At 42.2% G+C, this 23,705-nt stretch overlaps 1 protein-coding gene across 6 annotated transcripts in view; it reads left to right on the top strand.

The window, feature by feature from the left end:
• LOC117369188 overlaps positions 1 to 23,705 on the top strand; it is a 293,723-nt gene that overhangs the window by 121,493 nt on the left and 148,525 nt on the right. For all 6 annotated transcript variants that reach the window (XR_004541095.1, XM_033963328.1, XM_033963324.1 and 3 more), the window contains 7 exons: positions 1,596 to 1,776; positions 6,035 to 6,190; positions 10,340 to 10,473; positions 15,442 to 15,600; positions 18,178 to 18,358; positions 19,400 to 19,611; positions 20,692 to 20,880. Coding sequence is in view for 5 of the 6 variants with exons in the window: in XM_033963328.1 (XP_033819219.1) it covers positions 1,596 to 1,776; positions 6,035 to 6,190; positions 10,340 to 10,473; positions 15,442 to 15,600; positions 18,178 to 18,358; positions 19,400 to 19,611; positions 20,692 to 20,880 (1,212 nt within the window). In the remaining variant the exon portion in view is untranslated. The remainder of the gene's footprint in view (positions 1 to 1,595; positions 1,777 to 6,034; positions 6,191 to 10,339; positions 10,474 to 15,441; positions 15,601 to 18,177; positions 18,359 to 19,399; positions 19,612 to 20,691; positions 20,881 to 23,705) is intronic.

Consider the following 23,705-nt stretch of genomic DNA (forward strand, 5'->3'; position numbering starts at 1 on the left):
AAATAACAATCGCTCCTGCTCCTGCCATCTCTGCTATCCAAATGGCTGCCAAGATCTTCAGTGGCAGTCTCATGAGACTGCCGCTGAAAGTTATGGCAGCCATTTTGAGATTGGAGTCGGCATAGGCTGGAGCAACCGTGAATTGCTCCTGCCTATGCTGACTCCAATTTGAAAATGGCTGCTGTGATGACCTTCGGCAGCAATCTCATGAAACTACTGCGGAAGGTCTCAGTAGGCGCGATTGTGGATCTCCCCTTGTGGTCTCAGTAGGCGCGATTGTGGTTAGGCCACTAGACCTCCAGGGCTCCTAAGGTAGGGCTAGGGAAAGCCTAAGGATGATGGGAGGGCATTGGTAGTTTTGGATGGGGGGCAGAGAGTAGGCAATTGTTTTGGTTGTTGGGGTAGTTTTAGCTTCAGCTGAGGATGTGCTGGCATGTTCGTTTGAAACCAAGCTGAATTAGAATTTTGAACCTGTTTTGGCACCAAAGCTGAAACAAAACCATAATTTGGCTGGCCTCTATCTTAACATAGATCGATTAGGGAACACGATATTTGCAGCTAGGAAACTATTTGCAATATTGGCTATATATCTTTTTATTAATTTAAAGAAGGACTTTATTTTAATTCCAATAATAAAAATACTGTTATAATTGTCTAATATAGTGTATCGCAAACTTTCTGACCTGTGGCACACTAAACTCAGTGCCCCGGCCGAAAAGCACCCGGAAGTGCGCGGTCTTCGACATGATGATGTCATGCGTATGTGTAACATCATCGCGTTGACGTTCATACATGTGCGGAGGCCCATCTGTCTGCCACCTGCTTTGGTGGAGGGATCCAGGAAGAGGGGAGGTGCGAGAAGAGGAGGGAGAGTCATTTGCGCTGGCTGACTTCCTACAGGACGTGCCTCTCCCCACGATACAGTGGTCTAATACAACAAAAGTTCCAGAGTGTCCATTAAAATAGAATAAATACAGCAGAGAAAATGAACTTGTTCTTCAGTTCTCTCCAACTAGATAACCATATAAATAATAATAATAAATCTAAATTTGAATCTAACTTTGATTTGCCTTTAAAGAGAAGCTCTAGTTTATCCTTTGTTAAATCCATCCCCTCAGTTTAATTGGGTCTAATTAAGAGCTTAATTTTTTCCTTTGATATGTGAGAGAATATACCCCCCCTCCCCCTTTTACAAAATTGCCAGCCGCGGTGGTAACAGCTCTGATGCTCATAGGAATTCCTATGAGCGTTGGAGCTGTAACTGCTGTGGCTGACGCTAAAACCACGCTATGGTTTTGTAAAAGGGGGGGGGTGTTAATATTATAGTTCTTTATTGAAAGCTTTGTTTTTCTTTAAACAAGGTTTACTTTTGTGAATATTTGCATAATTATAAATAAAATAATTTTTTTTAAAAAGCTAACTTTGGGTGACCTATATGAGATTTGGGGGGACAGCGTCTTGCAGGGGTCCCCAGACTTTAATATTGATGCATATATTTTATTTATTTACTGTTTAGTGCTTTTTTTTCCCCATATTATAGACCCATGGAAATGAAAATATTACATTTCATTAAGTGCATTTTTTCTTCTTTTTAGGGCGTGACAGGCTTGCAAACAGTGAGTGGAGAACAGAGGTACACAACTCAGCTGGAGGTAAAGCTGACAAAACAGGGCAACCCTATCGTTCTCTCTGGAAACATCACTAAGCGGCTTGGCAAGAAGTTGTCTTTTTCACTTGCCCTGAATAACTTATTGAAGGATGCAGCACATCTTTCAGGTTGGGGCAACAAGAAATATTGTAGTTGTGCCAGTTGAGGGAGCAAATGAGGCATTCTTGTTTCTCATTGTCCTAAAAATAAATGGATTCAATGTCTTAGAAAACTGTATTTGTTCAACAATTAGGGTTCTGGGAAAGAGGGAAACTCAAAGAGACTTCCTTTTGGGCTACTGTCTGACCCTCTTTCCATTAGCTCCTTCCTCTTGTTTACCTTTTTGACATTTTGCACTCTTTGTCATGGCTTGAACATCTGTGATGCTGGGTGACGGAACTAAAGTGCGCCAGTCAATCGCGCGCAGACAAAAACGCTAAGACAAATGCGCGCAGGATTAAAAGGAAGCTTTAACCTTTGCAATTGCTAATAAAGATAATTCTAAAAAAAAAAAAAATAATAAATAAATAAAGCGCTCCGAGGGGGTGTGTGGGGTGTCATTGTAAAATCCAGATTATCATCACAAGAATTTAACCAATGTCCAAAGCTTTTAAGAGCATGCTCAGGACCCTTCCATAACATGATAATATCATCTATGAACCTACGCCATAAATAAATATGGTCAAAGAAAGGAGACTTGCTGATCCAATCGGATTCAAATTTTGTCATGTATAAGTTTGCTATCGATGGAGCAAAGGTTGCTCCCATCGCTACACCTCTTTTTTGAATATAATATTTATCCTTAAACAAAAAATAGTTCTCCTTCAATGCTATTGATGTTAATTGCATTAGAAACTCAGTTGGAATGAGGTGAGGTCTTTCTCTCATATTCAAAAATTCTCTCACTACCTCAATTGCCTCATTCTGAGGTATAGAGGTGTAAAGAGATGTTACATCGAAAGAAACCAAAATAAAAGGAAAATCTTCTACTGGTATCTCTGTTAGCAAATTTAAAACATGACTAGTATCCCTAATATAGGAAGGACTATTTTCAACCATAGGATTCAAAAAGTAATTAACAAAACAAGAAAGGGGCTCTAGTGCAGATCCTCTAGAGGACATAATAGGACGTCCTGGTGACTGTTCCTTGTTTTTATGGATCTTTGGTAGAGTGTAGAAGGTTGGGGTGATCGGATGTTTATTCAGTAAATACCTCTTATCCTTTTCTGTTAAGAAACCTACTTCTACACCCTCAGAGACAATTCTATCTATTTTACTAATGAGACGCTTAGTAGGATCTAAGGATGTTACATGGTAAACATTCTTATCCAACAACTGACTTTCTGTCTCTTTGTAATAATCTACTCTGTTTTGAACTTCAATTGCCCCTCCTTTATCAGCTTTATGTATGATAACATCCTTATCATCACATAAATTCAATAATGCTTTTTTCTCTTCTTTCTTTAAATTATAATGTGCATGAGTTCTTTTGGATGTTAGTTGTTCTATCTCTTTCATAACACATTCTTTAAAGATCTTAATATTATCATCCATGGGGACAGGTGGATACCAATGAGATTTTGGATTCAAAATAGTGTATTCTAATGTATCTTCCTTACCCAAAAAGAAAGATCTTAGATATAATTTTCTGATAAACTTTTCCATGTCTATATTAAACTGGAAAAGGTCAAAAGATTGTGTGGGGACAAAGGAGAAGTTTCCACTGGTGTTAAGTTCTTATTGGAAACATTAATTACCACCCCACTGGCTTGGTTTGTGACCTGGGTGTGGGTCTGGATTGATTCTGCCCCCTGCCTCTCCTTCCTCTGTTTTCCTAATACATTTTTTAAAATTTGCTTTTCATTTCTGTAACAGCAATGTAAATCCATAGGGGTCAACAATGGTTTGTTGCACTGGATAAATGTTGGTATCATAGATTCGCATCATCTGAAGTCAGATGAGCTATAGAGTAGAGGGATGCTTTAATGAAGCAACATTTAGGCTTTTCCAACTTTTCAGTGTGCATTTTATTACTGGACAAGAAACTGTACCTGTGGCTCAGGCCTGTAAACGGGTCAGTGGTGAACATTCGAGGTTCAAATTTATTTAATATACCACAAATCACTGATATCTAAGTGGCTTATAAAGAATGAAATAAAAAGATATACAAGAGAGAGAGTGAGAGTAGTGGAATGACATAGCATGAAGCTAGGTTGCAAATTTTTTTATTATAATGGGGACAAGGGTGAGGAATAAATTAACCCTAACTGGGACAAAAGGAGGGAAGGGAATAGGGAGAAAATGATTAGACAAGACGACAATCAAATTGCAGGGCCCACAAATAATTGACAACTGAATTGCATCATGAGGTCTTCAGGTCCAAATTAGGTAATACTGAAAGCTTTTTTTGAAAAGTTGTGTTTTCAAGATCCAAGGGTATAAGGCTCCATTGAGTAGGGGCAATCACGAAAAACAGGTTGATCTGGCGGGGTGTGAATGGATCTGCAAATGAGAAGGAATAAAAAGTAGATGTTGATCAGAAGAATGCAAGGAGCTGGAGGGCCACTAATCAAAATAATATATCAATCTATGTCTAATAGAACCTAGTAATAGGTTTGATGAATAAAACAGCATGAAATATTGACCTTATAAAGAATTGGGGTAAATTCAAGAAAGGTCGCCCACAGTTAAGCACCAAACATTGGGCACTAATTGTCAATTTTATAACAGTAGTTTTGCGCAGAATTGTGGATATAGAATACTAATGAGAGTCCATATTTGCACACCTAACTTTATTTATTTATTTTATTTGTGGTGCAGTGATTAAAGCTACAGGCTCAGCACCCTGAGGTTGTGGGTTCAAACCTACACTGCTCCTTGTGACCCTGAGCAAGTTACTTAATTCCCCCCCCATTGCCCCAGGTACATTAGATAGATTGTGAGCCCTCCAGGACATACAGGGGAAAACCTTGAGTACCTGAATAAGGGGTCCTTTTACTAAGGCGCGCTAAATCGTCTAGCGTGCCTTAGTAAAGACGGGGTAAATGAATGTAAACAAGGTTTGGCACACAATATTATAGAACTTCCCTCATTGTATCCAGCAGCCTTCAGGTTCCAGCCATATACATTATTCCAAAATGGACCTCTTTGCTGGTCTGTATGGATTCTGTTGTATTTAAATATGAACATAAAGCAAATGCACTGGCAAAACTCTTAACTCTTGGAAAAAGAGATTTTACTGTGTTGATCATTGGCAACTGTAGACAGATGGATAGTTGTGCACTCCATGTAAATTCAGAAGAGTAAACCATTCTCAAAGACCCAGCATTGTACACACATTTCAGCAGATGTTCACGTAAATCAGAGCTAGGGGTGCCCATTCATTAATACGCCTTCGGTTTGTTTGGATGCAAGAAAATGCTAGTGCATGCAAATTAATTGTCTGAATATTTGCCTATGAATTAATGTATTTATAATTTATTTGTACCCTTAAAGCAGTTTTATCTTGCATACAATGTATGCCCTGAATATGTATACCCTAGAGGAAAGGAGAGACAGGGGAGATATGATTCAGACGTTCAAATACTTGAAGGGTATTAACGTAGAACAAAATATTTTCCAGAGAAAGGAAAATGGTAAAACCAGAGGACATAATTTGAGGTTGAGGGGTGGTAGATTCAGGGGCAATGTTAGGAAATTCTACTTTACGGAGAGGGTAGTGGATGCCTGGAATGCGCTCCCGAGAGAGGTGGTGGAGAGTAAAACTGTGACTGAGTTCAAAGAAGCGTGGGATGAACACAGAAGATTTAGAATCAGAAAATAATATTAAATATTGAACTAGGCCAGTTACTGGGCAGACTTGCACGGTCTGTGTCTGTGTATGGCCGTTTGGTGGAGGATGGGCTGGGGAGGGCTTCAATGGCTGGGAGGGTGTAGATGGGCTGGAGGAAGTCTTAACAGAGATTTCGGCAGTTGGAACCCAAGCACAGTACCGGGTAAAGCTTTGGATTCTTGCCCAGAAATAGCTAAGAAGAAAAAAAAAAAAACAATAATAATAATTTAACATGAATCAGGTTGGGCAGAATGGATGGACCATTCGGGTCTTTTTCTGCCGTCATCTACTATGTTACTATGTATGCATTAAAAAGATATATATGAAATGAACTGAAAAAATCCCAAAGGCTGAAAATTGGGAAAAATGAAGATAAACCAATACAAATGACTTTTTTTTTTTTTTTTTGGCCATGCATATCTATAATCAGCACATTACTGTTCTGTTGTGTGCTTTCCAGAGCATCCCTCTGTTTTCTTGATGGGTTGCTTGCCGTGCCTTAAATCTTAAGTCAGGGCATCACGCTGCCACTTTTTTCTATTTTCTTTCTGTAGTACAACTGGAAAAAAAAGTGGACGATAAACTGAAGCAGTACTCGCTACAGGGAGAGGCCTACTTCCCAGGTGTGATCGGGACTCATGCCATTGGCCTTTTACAGCAGCGTGGGAGCACGTGGTCCAACGTTCTGAGAATAAAATACGGACTGCTAGGTATGATCTTATTGATCTTCCGTACTGTTAGGGCTCCTTTTATTAAGCCGCGCTAGCGGGGTTAACACGAGCAACTTTTCATCATGTGCTACCCCTGTGCTGGCCAAAAACTACCGCCTGCTCCAGAGGAGGCGGTAGAGGTTAGCGCGGCCGGCGGTTTAGCGCGTGCTATTACGCGCGTTAAACCGCTACTGCGGCTTCGTAAAAGGAGCCCTTAGTCTTGTCTTTACATGCTAATAATAATTTAATATGTTACTTTGCATTATTTCTATTTCTGACCCGATTAGACAGCTCTACAGAAAGGGGTTTGTGTACTAAATCAATAAAGTTATATATTGTTTTGAACACGATGGGCTCCTTTTATCAAGGTGCGCTACGGGGGTTAGCGCGTTGGACATTTCATCACGCGCTAACCCCCGTGGCACACCAAAAAACTAACGCCTTGTCAATGGAGGCGTTAGCGACTAGCGCGGCAGGCGGTTGAACGCACGGTATTCCGCGCGTTAACCGTCTACCGCAGCTTGATAAAAAGGAGCCCCATGTGACAGACAGGGAAGGTGATATATAAATATGTGGAATAAAATAGTAGAGTTTTAATCTTATTTACATATCTAGAATTCTTCAGTGGTTCACTAAAAATTGTTCCACATGAGTTATTTTTGTAAATCATCTTCCTCCTGATATTCAACTGGTGGTGGTCAGTGTTTTCAAAGGCGCAGACTTTTGCGAGCTGAATTTGATCTAAAAATTAAATGCTGGACCTAATCCAGAAATTGGCATTGAATATATGGGTCATAGACAGCCCCCTTTTGTTGTCCTGACTTTCTGGGCATTTCCCCAGTTAGTGGACTGAATATCTCCACTGACTCCCAAATTGTTTAGTAAGTCTAATTGGCACTGATAATTGGCAATTAATACCTCTGAATTGACGCTAATTAGAATTACACGCACAACTTGGGTGGCGTATTCTGTAAAGTACTGTGCAACAGTTCTAGTGTACGAATCTGAAAAGGAAGCCTGGCCAAGGGAGGAACATGATTGTATTGTGGGCGTTCTTAAAATTTATGCGCACTGTTATAGAATATGCCCAAATGAGCGCACAAGTTAGGCGCAGGCATTTAGGTTTGGTTTTCCTTGGTCTAAATGGGTACGTCTAAAAGTTATGCCATGCACTGGCACTTAGTGCGACTCTATAAGGCAGGGCTGCCCAATTCCAGTTCTCGAGATCTCCTGGCAGGCCAGGTTTTTAGGATATCCACAATGAATATGCATGAGAGAGATTTGCCTGCACTGCCTTCTTGGTATGCAAATCTCTCTCATGCATATTCATTGTGGATATCCTAAAAACCTGGCCTGCCAGGAGATCTCGAGGACCGGAATTGGGCAGCCCTGCTTTAAGGTGTACATACCTAGAATCGTGCTAAGCACCATATATAGAATATAGCCCTAAATGGGTAAATCTCAGCTCTGCCCCAACATTGTGTGGTTAAGGGTTGCTGGAAATCTGGGGGTTGGATATGGGTAGGAGTCTCTTCCGCCCAGTTAAATTGATTTAAATAGCTAACTTCTTTTATAAAGTCTGTGTTTGCATTGACAGCCATGACTTTTGTAAAGATGACATTATCTAATCAAAGAATTATAAAAAAATGATGGCAGATAGACTATGGACTAAATGCTTTCTAAACCAGTTAGCAAACTGAGATGATCACAAAAGAACTTGTTTTGTAAACCCTCATGTGAAAAAGCTATTGCAACTATTTAGAAAAGCAGCATTTTTGGTAGACGTGCCTTATCTTTGGAACCAGCTACCCAAAGTTATTCTGAAGTCAGATGATGTATAGTACTAGAGAATAACATAGGGAAAAAATTGTCCCCATCCTCGCGAGCTCGGTCCTCATTCCCGCCCCGTCCCCGCAAACCATCTGATCCCATCCGCACAAGCCTCGAATAGATATGATTTTATATTGAGCTTATTTTATTAACGTATAAAAAGAAACAGTATTCTGTACAATTGTCATTCTATAAATCACAAATAATACAGAGCAAGGATCAACAAAACCACTGTCTCCCCTCCCCTTTACAAATATCCCCTCCACTATCGAGAAAACTGAATAAGCCAAATTACAGAATGCTACACAGAAAAATCATGCTAACAGAATACTGCAGTCACACATGACAGGGATAGTGTTAGGGGAGTGTAGCTAGGGCAACTGCCTCCTGGTCAGAGAGAGCCCTAAGTCAGCTGGAAGCTAAAGAAGCACAGCCTGGGTTTTGCAATCCCCAGTTATGTCTAATACCAGCTCTAGCAGGAAACATATTTCAAATCTAAAATATTCTAATCACAAAGTAGAAAATAAAATTATTTTTTTCAACCTTTTGTTGTCTGGTCATTTTTATTCTTCACATCACATTGGTCTCAGGCTCTGGTTTCTGTTTCCTTCTGTCTACTCTTAACTGACTTGCCAGGGTCTCCTGACCATTTGAAATGTCTTCTTTCTCCATGCTCACCATTCATCTTTCATCTCTATGTATGTTTTTCCCCCATGTTCAGCAAGCATCTTCCTTCTCTGTCTCCTATACTTCCCTTTCTAGTATTTCCCATGTGCCTATCTCCCTGCGTTCATACCCTCCCCCTCTATAACCATCAATTTCCTTCTTTGTTCTTATTCTCCCCCATGTCTAGCCATCTTCTCTCTGTGTCCATATACACTCCTATGTCTAGCATTACCCCTCAGTGTCCATATATCACCCCCATACAGCATTCCCCTTTTTGTCCATGTTCCTATGCTCCCATCCATCTCCCCTCTTTTTGTATATCTCCCTGTGTCCAGCTTCTCCCCTTTCTTACTCCCTTACACCAGTGTGTCTCTCACTGTCTCTCTTTCCTCCGTCCCTCTGCTATATTCAATATTTCACTCACTCTTCCTTCATCCCCTTGGTTCAACTTTTCTCTTTCCCTTTCCTTCTCTCTGTTCCTCCTGCAGGTCCTGCACCTCTCTCTATTCCCTCTAGCCCTGTTCCCATGTGTCCAACACCTCTATCCCCTCCCTTCAGCACACAGGTGTGGGTCTGGCACCTCTCCCTTCCCTCCAGCTCCTGATCACCCTCCACATGGGTTCAGCATCTCTTTCTCTTCCCCTCAATCCTCAAACCAGATCCAGCAACTGTCTCTCTTCCCTTCAGCTCCAACCAATCCAGCAGCCCAAGCAACCCCTCCTCTCTTCGCAGGTACAGCAACAGCCCCCTTGCAAGTCCAGCAGCCCCCTCCCTCCCTATTGTGGGTCCAACAGCCCCCCTCCCTCATGCCATCCCTTGTTCCCGATCGCGGATTAAAACAAGCAAAAAAAAAAACCCTGCGACTCCCCTGGGTTGGCCCCTTTGTGCCTTCTGGGACAGTCCTACCAGCCTCTTAGAAGCCTCATCAATGAAGAGGCAACATTTCACGCAGGGCTGCTCCGTGACCTTCTTATGGCTGAGTCCCTCCTTCCGTCATATTTGACCCATGATCGGGAGCGAGGAAGGGAGGGTGGCTGTTGGACCCGCAATAGGGAGGGAGGAGGGCTGCTGGACCCATGAGGGTGAGGCCGCTGGACCCGCGATCGTGAGGGGGGACTGCTGGACCCACGATCACAATGGCCAGGAGGGGTGGGAAGGGAGGTGACTTGTGGCAGATCTTTACTGCGGGGACAAGGCCATTTATCGCTCTGCAGGGTGGTGAAAAGCCTTGTTTCTGTATCCACGGCAAATGGCAAATCCCCGCATCCCCCCCCCATTCCTGCGGGTTAGCTGCGGTTAGATGCAACTTACTGCAGGAAACACTTCCCATGTCATTCTCTATATAGTACCAGAAAGGGGTTAAGACATGGTTGTGTAGGCAAACGTTTGAGGATGGAAGCAGGGAAAGAGAGTTGATTTAAATACTGTAGAGAAATATTATGTATTAGGACAGGGTAGTGATACTGTGCTACATCTTAAGGATAAGCTTGGAATTTTAATAATTGCTATAAAATATTGTAATGAATGTTGTGTATACAAGAAATGACTATATATTGGTTGGTGTAAATAAAAATAAAAAGTGCAGAGATTGAATTTTAGATGTAAGTGTTTCACTGGCTGAAGGATGATGCTTTCTCTTTCTAAATCGAACAGGGAATGCAAAGTCTCTACGGCATGAGTGTGACATGGGACAGAAGATAAAAACAGACATGAGTTCTACTGGAGACTATAAACTTGATATGGAACATGAACTTCACTGCACTCAAATACCTGCCTTTAATCACAAGGTACAGAATTCAAGAAAACAATAAGGGATTTAAAAAAATGTTTTTACTCTCCATTTATGCACATCTAGAGGAAAAGTCCATAGTCTGCTATTGAGATAGACATGAGGGAAGCCACTGCTTTCTGTGGATTGGTAGCATGGAATGTTGCTACTATCTGGGATTCCGGAATCTTGCTGCTCTATAAGATTCTGCATGGAATCTTGCTACTCTTAGGGGTTCTGGAATGTTGCTACTATTTGGGGGGTTTCCAGGTATTTGTGACCTGGATTGGCCACCATGAAGACGGGATTCTGGGCTAGATGGACCATTGGTCTGACCCAATAAGGCTATTCTTATATTCACATAGGGCTAGATTCACAAAACTTACCGATGGTTTTGCGATTGTTCCCTGACCCGATTCACTAAACAGCTGTGCGATCAATCTCTGATCCGATCCACACATGCAAATGAGGGGAAATGGCATGCATAAGTAGGAAGCCCTCGATTCACTAAACAGAAAAAGGAACACCGATTTGGCTTGCTGATCTGAAGTGAAGCGACTGCTGAGGACCAATCACTTCACTTCATACTGACTCACCTGCCCTTTAAAACCACAGGCTCGCAATGCTTTTAGCAGAATATATAAAAAAAGGAATTTTTCCTTTTTTATATATTCTGCAAAAAGTGCATTGCGAGCCTGAGTTTTAATCCAACAGTGCTCCCTCCCTGCACCGCTGCCCACCGTTATTCACACTTCCATCTGGCCCGATGCTACCCACCCACCCCCTCCCCGTGTGCAAATGAATATGGTAGGAGGAATGCCAACTCCCTCCTGCCATCGCAACCCCCCCTCCTGCCACCTGCCAGGCTGGGCCTGGCCCACCCCCTTCCCCGTACCTTTAAAAAGTTGGGAGTAGGAGGGGTGCTCAGTCCCTCCTGCTCAAGGCCTCCTCCGACGAACTGCGGCCTTAGGCCCCACCCCGGTGTATCATGTGATGCACAGGGAGGGGCCTAAGGCCCTGATTGGCTGAGGTGCCTCGGGCTCCTCCCTTGGGGCTTCCTTAGGGAGGCGCCTAAGGAAGTCTCTGATTGCCTGAAGCAACCTGCCTGACTCAGTATGTTGGGCTCCATCTCTGGTGCTATTCAAATCCAGGCTAAATTTCACTTTTTTGAAACTGCATTTAAATACTAATCATACCAATTTGCAAAGCACCGTATTTGTCTGCCATTCCCTCTGTAGTCCCTTACCCTCTCTACCTCTTGATCTTGATTTGTATTTCCTTACATGAACTGCATGTTTATTCAACATTTTTGTCCAATGTGTCTGTTATAATTAAGTTGTAAGGGACCATCTCTTGCATGTTTAATACACAGCCCTGCATGCATCTTGTAATGCTATAGAAATAATAAATACTAGTAGTAGAGATATAGAAACATAGAAACATGATGGCAGATAAAAGGCCAAATGGCCCATCTAGTCTACCCATCTGCAGTAACCATTATCTCCTCCTCTTCCTATTGGCTAAGGCTCTTAACATTTGCATCTCCTCTTCCTATAGGCTAAGGCTCTTTACACCTGCATTGTGATGTCATAGAACTTTGTGGTTATAGAAACATGAGGGCAGATAAGAGCCAAATGGCCCATCTAGTCTGCTCATTGCAGTAACCATTATCTCTTTCTCTCTCCGAAAGATCCCATGTGCCTATCCCAGGCCATTTTGAATTCAGACACAGTCTCTGTCTCCACCACCTCTTTTGGGAAACTGTTCCATGCATCTACCACCCTTTCTGTAAATAAGTATTTCCTTAGATCAGTGTTTTTCAACCGCTGTTCCGCGGCATACTAGTGTGCCGCGAGATGTTGCCTGGTGTGCCGCAGGGCCGCCATCAGGGCAGTACTACCAGTCCTGCATTCAGGGGCCTGGAGCTGACAGGGGGCCCGAGGCAGGGGCGCCAGTAGCTCGCCAAGGCAAAGTGAGTCGATCACCCAGGACTCACTTTGTCTTGGCGATCTAATCTATCGAGCCGATAAGTCTTCTTCTCCCCGACGTCAATTCTGCAGTCGGAGAGGAAGTTCGGGCCAGCCAATCGCTGCCTGGCTGGGCGGAACTTCCTCTCCGATTGCAGAATTGACGTCAGGGAGAGCATGCGTCGGCGTCGGCTTTGGGGCCTGTTATCCATTGGTGGGTCCTGTTCCCCGATGGCAGCGGCAGTGGCAGTGGCTTGGGGAACGGCAGGGAGAAAGAAAGAAAGGGGGCAGGCAGGGAAACAGAAGGAAAGAAGAGAAACAGAAAAAAAGAAAGAAAGGTCAGGGAGAGAGGAAGAAAAAGTTGGGGGAGGGAATGAGGTATGGAGGAGAGAAAGCATACAGGCTGATAGAAGGGAAGAAAGATTGGATGCACAGTCAGAAGAAGAAAGTGCAACCAGAAATCACCAGACAAGGTAGGAAAAATGATTTTATTTTAAATTTAGCAAAGTGGAGGCAGTATTACCACAGTTTTCAAAGGAATTTGCCCAAATAACTTAATAGTTAACTGGGTAAATTCCCAGAGATGAAAACTTCCCTTCACTTACTATGCACAGTTCTGAATTTATATCTGCTGTCTATATTTTACAATATGGTCACCTTTTACTAAACCGCAATAGTGGTTTTTAGCGCAGGGAGCCTATGAGCGTCAAGAGCAGCGCTGGGCATTCAGCGCAGCTCCCTGCGCTAAAAACTGCTATTGTGGTTTAATAAAAAGGATGGAGGGTATATTTGTCTATTTTTGTATGCTATAAAAACCAAATACAGAGAGAGACTGAGAGCTGTTGACGAAGAGCTACGTGTGTGTCTTTCTTCCATTCCAGCCAGAATATCAGCTTTGTGTTCAGCCAAACAGGCCCAGGTTTCGCACTGAATAAAGTATTTTATAATTTTTCACTATTCTGTTTACTTAATATTTCATAATAAAGTAATTATAAAATACTTTCTTTGTGTTTATTTGATTCCTATTCAAGAGAATTACTTTATATATAGTCAATATAGGCACAGAGTTAAATTTTTTAACATTTTCTAATGGTGGTGTGCCTCGTGATTTTTTTCATGAAACAAGTGTGCCTTTGCCCAAAAAAGGTTGAAAAACACTGCCTTAGATTACTCCGGAGCCTATCACCTCTTAACTTCATCCTATGCCCTCTCATTGCAGAGTTTATTTTCAAATGAAAGAGACTCGATTCATGCGCATTTACATTACACAGTTTTAAGATGAAGACCACACACCATTATAGTAGCCTTCCTCTGGACCGACTCCATCCTTTTTATATCTTTTTGAAAGTGCGGCCTCCAGAATTGATATGATAGAGATGTTTAAATACCTAAGTGGCACAAAAGTGCAAGAGACAAGTCTCTTTCATTTTAAAGGAAGCTTTGGAATGAGAAGGCATAGGATGAAGTTAAGAGGTGATAGGCTCCGGGGTAATCTAAGGAAATACTTTTTTACAGAAAGTGTGGTAGATGCAAGGAATAGTCTCCTGGTAGAGGTAATGAAGACAAAGACTGTGTCTGAATTCAAGTAAGCGTGGGATAGGCACGTGGGATCTCTTAGGGAGACGAGGAGATTATGGATGCTACAGATAGGCAGACTGGATAGACCATTTGACCTTTATCTGCCATCATGTTTCTATATTTCTATAACCATAAACTCTATGACCTCACAATGCAGTATTAAGAGCCTTAGCTTATAACAAGAATGCTCTGTGACCTCACGATGCAGGTGTAAAGAGCCTTAGCCAATAGGGAGAGGAGGAGATAGGAGATACTGTTGATGGGCAGACTGGATGGGCCATTTGGCCTTTATCTGCCATCATGTTTTTATGTTTCATACACCTGATTAAAATGTACTTGCAGGGATGAAAGCCCCCAACCCCTTGTAATTTAATTCTTATATACCGCTAATAACCGTGAGGTTTCTAAGCGGTTTACAAAAATGATGCATTACAAAGACACAATAGAGAAAAATAAATAAGATAGGTACTTGGAAAATTTCCCTAACTGCCCCAAAGGCTCACAATCTAACTAAAGTACCCGAAGAAACAATTTATGAAAAATAAAGATAAAAATATAAAGACAGAGGTAGAGATAGAGATAAAGATGAACATTCCAACAAGTAATATATAAATAACTATTTTACATCTTACAATTGAAAATATTCTAACATCCTTCCTTCCCACTCTCTTGATTAAAAATAAAATTGCAAGAACTCCTTCTATCCACCTGCCCACTAGAGACCACGGATGTGTGTATTTGACTGCTTTTACAATAAAAATTATATTAAAAAAAAAAAAAAGAACAAGTGGAGCAGGCCGAGCAGCGTGAGACACTAACACCCCTTTTACAAAACCACGTAAAAGGTTTTTAGCACCAGTTGGTGCACAGAATGCTCTGCGCTGCTCCGACGTTCATAAGACCATCGGAGCAGCGCAGAGCATTCAGAGCACCGGCAGGCGCTATAAACCTCTTGAGTGGTTTTGTAAAAGGGGACTACGTCCTCCTAGTTTTGGGTAGGCTGAATGAGAGGGGATTCTGGGGTGCCCTCCGCTACTTAATTTGGTCAGGCACGTGAAATAGCAGAATGTGAAAAATTGGCATCACTATGAATATATTTTTTTCAATTGAGCAGGAGCTGATTTAAGTTTGTGCAAATTTCAGCCCTTCCTGGCTAAAGTTAGTTGACGAGAGCCCTGAACCCCCTAATTCTAAGCAGCTAAATTTTAACAGGTCGGTTAAGGATGATATTTGGCTGAAAGTCTAACTGGCTAAATTGAACTGAAAATCAGAAGAACTAAAACAGCCAAAATTTGTACAGTTAAGGGGCCCTTTCACTAAGCTGCGTCAGGCACTGATGCATGCCTGATGTAACTTAAAATGGCTTCCTGTGGGATGCACACGGACGTTCTGCAGTAACTTGCCAAATCAGTGAGAATGGAATGATGGAATGTCTTGCACAGGTCCAGCTTCAACATGAAGAGAGTACAGCTCATCTCGCTTCACAGCTGGAGGTGAATTATGGAAGACATTGGGATGAAAGGAATAACAGGAGAAAACTCTTCCTCAGTCAGACCTTCAAAAATGATTCAGATCCATCCCGAACCAACTACTTTATGGAGGTAACTTATTTACTTTGAAAAATCTAATCTAATCTCAATACGCACTGTATTCTTGACACACCTTCTTTTCTAATTAAGGCTTTGTTGAGTTTTCTGTGGAAAGCTGGAAGTCCTATGCACGGGTCCACTGCTTGTGTGAGAAGTTAGGAGATTAACCACACACTGTAGGAAGGCGTCCTAATTTTTCCCTAGTAGTGCGAGCAGAATCGTTTACAAGGAGGTCCGGTTTGATGTCAAATTTCCACCTCTTACCTAAAATTATTGGGCCCAATATAAAAAAAAAAAAGCTGTGATCTTAAATTTGACTCATAGATTTGTGTCCTATTTTTAGTCAAACCTACCCCCTCTTCTACGAAACTGTGCTAGCAGTTTCTAGCGCGGGGAGCCGTGCTGAATGGCCCGTGCTGCTCCCGACGCTCTTAGAATTCCTATGAGCGTCAGAAGCAGCGCGGGCCATTCAGGGCGTCTCCCAGTGCTAGAAACTGCTAGCGCAGTTTCATAGAAGAGGGGGGGCTAGGAGCACAAATTTTCAGCTGAAAATTCATCTTACTATAGAAGCTTAAAGGTCATGCTCCTAAATTTAAGCCTGCCTATCATTTGCCTAAGAACATAAGAATTGCCGCTGCTGGGTCAGACCAGTAGTCCATCGCGCCCAGCAGTCCGCTCCCGCAGTGGCCCCCAGGTCAAAGACCAGAGCCCTAACTGAGATCAACCCTACCTGCATACGTTCCGGTTCAGCATGAACTTGTCCAACCTTGTCTTGAATCCCTGGAGGGTGTTTTCCCCCATAACAACCTCCGGAAGAGCGTTCCAGTTTTCCACCACTCTCTGGGTGAAGAAGAACTTCCATACGTTTGTACGGAATCTATCCCCTTTTAACTTTAGAGAGTGTCCTCTCGTTCTTCCTACCTACTTACCTACGAGTCTGATTTTATGAGCCTAGTACTGAAAATCAGCACTAAACTCCTAACTTCTTTTCTCCGCCTTAAATCCACTTCGGTTACCAGGCACTCAAGCGCATTCTCTCTCTCTGTCCTGATGGGCTCATGAGCTATCTAATGTACCTAGGGCAATGGGGGATCGAGTGACTTGCCTAGGGTCACAAGGAGCAGCATGGGATTTGAACCCACAACCTCAGGGTGCTGAGGCTGTAGCTCTAACCACTGGCCTGATTGTAAACCCGCTTAGATAACCTTGAAAAGCAATAAATAAAATACCTAATAAATCACTCAGAATTGAAAAGCCCCAGAATTTAGGCTTGCAATTCGTTTGTCTAGATTTATGAGCCTAGTTCTGAAAATCGGGGTTTATTTTTGTTATGGTCCTGCTATGAAGACACAGTTTAATAAAGATTTATTATGTTTTAAACAGTCATTCAGAAATACAGTGAGTTTTTTTTTTGTTGTTTTTTTTTTCCAAAAGTAACTGTGCTGCTTGCTGAAGGAGAGGTGTGAGAAAAAAAAAATCCATAACATTAAGCCTTGAAAGTTATTGTTCCCCCTTCCCAACATGGCTTAAGACCAATGGCCTTCCTTCATTTTTAAGCTGGAGCCACTTTAGATTCTAATGAGCTGAAGAAGAGTCACCATATATCTTCCCATAAAGGGTCACGGCACTATGCCTGGCTGCCGGAAGTCATTTGGTCCATCTCAATTTCTTCTTTCAAGGCCTAAATTCATGAATATGACTTTTAAGCTCCTAAATTAAGTCTTCCCCCCCTTTTTTTTTTTAATTTATAATTTTGAATACATTACAATATCCAATAATTCCAAAGGAAAAAAGGAAAATCACACAAAACAATACATAATCAAACCATGCATACATAATTCCTTTTAAGCCCACATTAATGGGGAGCACATATTACTATTTCTAATCAAATAAATTCAAGAAAATAAAGGACAATAATTCTCGGTTCACACTAGAGAGCCTTGAATCATTCCTTACTAGATGGGATATTATTTTAAATTAATTCTCCTCATATTCTCAGCTAGGTGAAACAAACTCATTTCTGTTCTCTTGCAACTAAAAATTGTTGTAGTTGTATAGGATCCCAAAAGGCATACTCAATATCTTGTAACTTAACCAAACATTTACAGGGAAATTTCAGGTAAAAGGATGCCTCCAGGGCAAAAACTCTATCCTTCAATTTCAGAAATTCTTTCCTCCTTAATTGAGTAGTCCTAGAGACATCAGGAAAAATCCTAACCAAATCCCCACAAAATTTCATTAACCTGTTTTTAAAGTAAAGTTTCATTATTTACCCCCCCCCCCCCTTTTTTATGAAGCTGCACTGGCGTTTTTGTAATCACAGGCCATGACGGTAAAAGTTCAGACGTTCATAGAAATCCTATGAGCGTCGGAACTTTTACCACTGCGGCTGGTGATTAAAAAAAAAAACAAACACCAACGCGGCTTCATAAAAAAGGGGAGGGGGTAGATTCCTAAATTTGGCTGAAAATAGGGCACAGATTTAGGAAACTAACTTAGAAGAGGATAAATTTAGGAGCTGAGCTCTTTTTGAATAATGAACCTGAAATAAGTAGGTGTTGGTTTAAATTTTTTTTTTTTTCCCTCCAGTTTACGTTGCAAATTCCTGAGAAGCAGGTGGATTACAGGACCCAGCTGCAACACATGTACTTCCTACAGGGCCATTCAGAGAGTGACACTAACTTGAAGGTGCATTATAACGATCACATACCATTCACGGCAGGACTGCGGTGGAAAGATTCCTCCAAAAATCTCCTTATGAAGTGGGAAGGTAAACTACTATGGAGCTTTTTCCTCTCTTATAGTTGTGAAATCTAAGGGATCTATCTAAGGGTTTTCCATGGAGCATATTGAAGGTATGGATAGCATAAGGAGGGATCTAGCAAAGCTCGAAGAATGGTCTAGATATTGGCAACTAAGGGCTCCTTTTACGAAGCCACGTTAGCGGTTTAACATGCGTAACAGTGCGTGCTAATTTGCCGGCCGCGCTAGCTGCTACCACCTCCTCTTGAGCAGGCGGTAGTTTTTCGGCTAGCGCAGGGGTTAGCGTGCGCTAAAAAGTTGCGTGCGATAATGCTGCTAACGCGGCTTCGTAAAAGGAGCCCTAAGATTTTATGCTAAAAAAACGCAGGGTCATGCACTCGGGCTGCAAAAATCAAAGGGAACTGTGTAGTACAGGGGGTGAAAAAGAAAAATGGAACTGTTTCCTAGGTTTCCAAGTGGCTCTCGTTGCATCTAAAAAAAATTGAATTGACTGCCCGCAAAAAAACAGCTTTTTTTAAATATTTAAAGTAATTCTTTAAAACTCTTTCTGACAAGAGAGTTACCAACACAATGAGTTAATAGCCACACTCAACCTCTCTGTGCATTGCTTGGCCATTAGCGCGCGTGCACAATCCTACAGTAGATCATGGATGCGCACACTCTCTCTTTTCAAGCAGATCCTTAGTAATAATAATAATAATAACAACAATAGTTTATATACCGCAGGACCGTGAAGTTCTATGCGGTTTTCAATGGTTAAAAGATGTTACAAATTAAGTAGAATTAACAAAGTTAGAAGCTAGCTATTAACAGCTATTAACAGAGATCAGTTGTTGTGGAGTAGGATTGTACAGGTTAGTTGCCTAAATACTTCAGGTACCTTAGATACTGTCCATTGACTGAATAACCTTTTAGTATCCATAGAGAGAATTTTATAGTTAGGGTTGAACGGTTACTGTTGAAGTGTGATAATATATTGCAAAAAATTTCCTTTTGAAATGTGCATTAGTAGATTTTACAGACTGCTGGCTACTTTGTTTCTTCACAGGGACCTTCAGTGTGGACACCCCCTGGCTCTATCTACATACAGCATGTACAATGAGCCAGCCTCAGCGTCAAGCTTACCAGTCGACTATTGAGCTAAGCGCAGGGAAAGCCCTTTCCATCAAGAACCTGGTGGTGGAAATGTTCTGTAAAGGCAAAAGCAATGGAAAAGAAGGGCGAATTCACATCTATACACCTTCCACTACATATCTGAAAGTCAGTCCTAGTATCTCTCTTCTTTTTATATATAAAAACCCAAATTATCTGTATTTTATAAATATTCATTACTGTATATACACTCCTCCCTCCTTATTCGCGATTTCAGGACCCGCGGTTTCGCCTATTTGCAGTTTTTGTGCCGCCCCCCCCTTTCCCTCCCAGTGAATCGACCTTACCTGGTTGTCTAGCGGTGACGCGGGGCGGGAGCGATTTTCCTACACTCCTGCCCCGTGCAGAGCCGTCATCGAAAATGGCTGTTGTGAGTTCCCGTGGTCTCACGAGACTACAACGGGAACTCACGGCAGCTATTTTCGATGACGACTCTTCACGGGGCAGGAGTGTAGGAGGATTGCGCCTGACCCACGTCACCTCTAGACCACCAGGTAAGGTCCGGGAGGCAGGGGTGGGTCAGAGCTTGCCCAAAAGTTATTTGCGAATTTTCAATATTCGCGGGCTGGCTTTGCCCCTAACCACCATGAATACGGAGGGGGGGGAGTATACTCGAATATAAACTGAAATTTTGGGGCCAAAAAAATGGCCCATAAATGAGGATCTCGGTTTATATTCGAGCTAACCCCCATCCCTTACCCGCCGCGGGCCTTCAGTACTGCCCTGGTGGTCCAGTGGTGTGGGGAGCCAGAGCTGCTGTCAATCCCTCCTGGTGATTTTGTGCAACTATTCTTAATCTGTTGATCTAGAATACCATTTACATTTCTGTAGTGTCATCATTTGTTTCCTTTAAACATGAGAGATAAGAATCAATATTGAATGGCATTGCCCAGTTAAGAGCAATGGGTGGGTTAAGAGCAATGGGTTGAATATGGGTGGTTGAGCTTCCTTAAGCACTCTAAACAAGCAGAAGCCTCTCCTTCCTTCTTAAATTGCTTTAAATATCAGGTGGAAGGGATTTTACTTAATACGTGAAAATATATGGATTTTCTGTTTCCTTTAGTCCAGTATCTGCTGGTCATTGGTACAGAAAAACGCACAAATATCTGAGCTTATTTTTCAAAAAAATAGAAAAAAAGGGGGGAGGGGAAAACAAACCAACAACCCTGTTTTAACTTTCACTTTTAGGCCTCCACAGTGAACCACATTGAGAGGAATGCCTTCAGAAGCTACAGTGAAGTGGTGTCTCTATGGAACCAGCTTTTGAAAAATGAAATTCATTTTGAGAACAACGAACGCGTTAAATCTTTCCTATTTAAACTAAGGAGTGCAAAGCGAGAATTTAACTTGACTGCGGACTATGTAAACCTGGATGGGGTAAGACCGCAACATGACGACTTGAAATGACGATGGGAGAACCGAGCTTGACATCTTGACCTATTATGTCGGTTTGTCGTGAGCCCTGAGTTTTTGCATATTTTCCCCCTGTTTTGCTGAGCGTGCGGTAGAGGTTTCTGACGCACCCCGGGGCGCTGAATGCTCCGATGCTGCTCCGACGTTCATAGGAATTTTGAGAGTGTCGGAGCAGAGTAGGAGCATTTAGCACTCTGGGAGGCGGTAGAAACTTCTACCACGGCTTAGTAAAAGGGAGAATTTGTTTGCTCGTTGCCATTCCTCAAGTGTGAAATCTTGTCATGCTCATGTGTATGATATTAATTCAAACAGGGATTCAAACAGGGATTGGACGGATTTCTGAGGGATAAAGGGATCGTGGGATACTGAGAGAGGTGCTGGGATGTAACACAGGTATAGAAAGCTAACCAGGTAATAAGTATAGAAACCCAACCAGGTCGTGCATGTGCAAGACCGGAGGGTTAGGACTACGATGGGAAGATAGGACTTCAATGAGAAACCAAGGTGGCAAGGGAGCCCCTTCTGGTGATGCAGACAGGTCGTGACCTGTTTGGGCCGCCGCGGGAGCGGACTGCCGGGCAGGATGGACCTATGGTCTGACCCGGCAGAGGCACTGCTTATGTTCTTATATTCTTAATTGGGATGTGTTTAGTAGATGTTGCCATTTTCTTCTGGAGAGACAGAAGCTAGTATTCATCTGTAAAATTTGTATATTGCTTCATCACTTGCAGCATAGACGCTGGCGTGGTTAGAGTTTGTTCTGTCATCTATTTGTCCATCTTAAAGCGGGGGAAAATGTACTATGAGTACTACAGTCAAAGAAACCTAAAGGCCTTGATTCTATAAAAGATGCCTAATTAGAGAATGACACGGGGACAAATTTGTCCCTGTCTCCGCAAGATAAGAGCATAAGAATAGCTTTACTGGGTCACATCAATGGTCCATCAAGCCCAGAGTCCATTCTCACGTTGGATATTCCAGGTCCCTAGTGCCTGGCCAAAACCCAAGGAGTTCCAGCATCTCAAAGAATAGCAAGATTCCGGAATCCCATTGAGAACAACATTCCAGAGCTGAGATTGTGATGTCATAATGCCTCATTCCACAGTTCCTCAGAGCCAAACTCATCAGTGATGTTATAATGGCTTGATTGCCCTATACTCGGCTTCATGTAAGAGCATAAGAACAGCCATACTGGGTCAGACCAATAGTCCATCAAGTCCAGTAGCCCATTCTCATGGTGGCCAATCCAGGTCTCTAGTATCTGGCCAAAACCCAGAGTAGCAGCATTCCATGCTACCGATTCAGTGCAAGCAGTGGCTTTCCCAATGTCTTTCTCAATAACAGACTATGGACTTTTCCACCAGGAAATTGTCCAAACCTTTCTTAAAACCAGCTACGCTATCCACTCTTAATATCCCCATCCTGTCTCTACGAGATCTGTCCCTGTTCTATTCGTATAAGCTGTGCCTTAACCGCACAAGCCTTGAGCACTTATGATTTCAAAGTTTCGAAGTTTGTGCAGATGAGGACAGAGCTCACAGTGACACAATGGGGACTGAGAGATCCCGCGGGTTGGGGACAAATTTGTCCCCATGTCATTCTCTTTTAGGCCCCTACATCAGCGTGCCTAGCCAATCTAGGTGCCTAACTTAATTTTCCTAATTGGCTTAATTGGCGCTGATATTTGAAAGTGCCATTAAGATCAATTTTAAAAAACTATTAAAAAAAATTAACCTAACTTGGTAGACGCCTACCACTTTGAGATAGGCATCTACACCAAGGCTCCTACCAGCAAGTAGGTGTGGCTAGGGGTGGATTTAGGACGTGGTTTGACATAGGTTCACTTATTTAAGCAAAAAACCCCTAGCCTAAATAGGGATGCGCCTAAGCTTTTAAGGCCAGATTCTGTAATTGATGCCAAAAAATGATAGGTGCCTATAGTTAGGTGCCTGTTATATGTCAGTCACACTTAGGTCCCCATTACAGAATCACGCATAATTTAAAACTTAGGTGTCTGTAATATAGGCCAGGGTTTTAAAGGTCTACATTATAAGCACCTAAGTCCTTTAGAGAATCACGCCTAGTGCCGGCTAAGTCTTTCTCCACCCATAAACACGTCTACGTTGGTGTTAGGCACTGATAGCCCCCATGCGATAGGTGCCTATCTTTTATAGAAATGCGCCTAAGAAGATCGGCACCTACCTCTCAATTAAATTTTATGTTTTTCAATTATGAGCGTGTTAAAGCTCATCATTGAAGCCAATTTGCTAATTAAGTTAGGTGCCTAACTTTAGGAGCATAACTTTAAGCGCCCTTTATAGAATTCCCCAGCTAATGACTACCTGTGTATTTCTATAAATATCACCTAGCGGATGATTGACAGTCGCGCTCAATGGTGCGTAGGAGCTAGTCGCCATTTGTAGAATCAGGGTCAAGATGTCTTGGTACCTAAAATGCACAGAAGTGAAGGTCAGCAGACATTTTGCAGGTAAGGCCTTTTTAGTGACAGAAATGTACAGGGTGCCCACAAAAATACTCCTTGATTTTAAATGGTTACAAAACCAAAATTTATTGGAATATTCTTTCACCTTTGAGGCTACAGTTTCATCAGCTCATAAAGTTTCATATGGTATCTGTTGATTACATACACTCGATGGGCGCCCCACCTGTTACTTGGCAAACATCGATGTGAACATCGAGCTCGGACTAGATTCTCCGATGCATATCCGGCGTGATCGCATTTATAGCTTCAGTGATACGTTCCTGCAGATCATCCATAGTTGCAGGTA

This window comes from Geotrypetes seraphini, chromosome 11 (assembly GCF_902459505.1).
Source record: "Geotrypetes seraphini chromosome 11, aGeoSer1.1, whole genome shotgun sequence".
Taxonomy (NCBI): domain Eukaryota; kingdom Metazoa; phylum Chordata; class Amphibia; order Gymnophiona; family Dermophiidae; genus Geotrypetes; species Geotrypetes seraphini.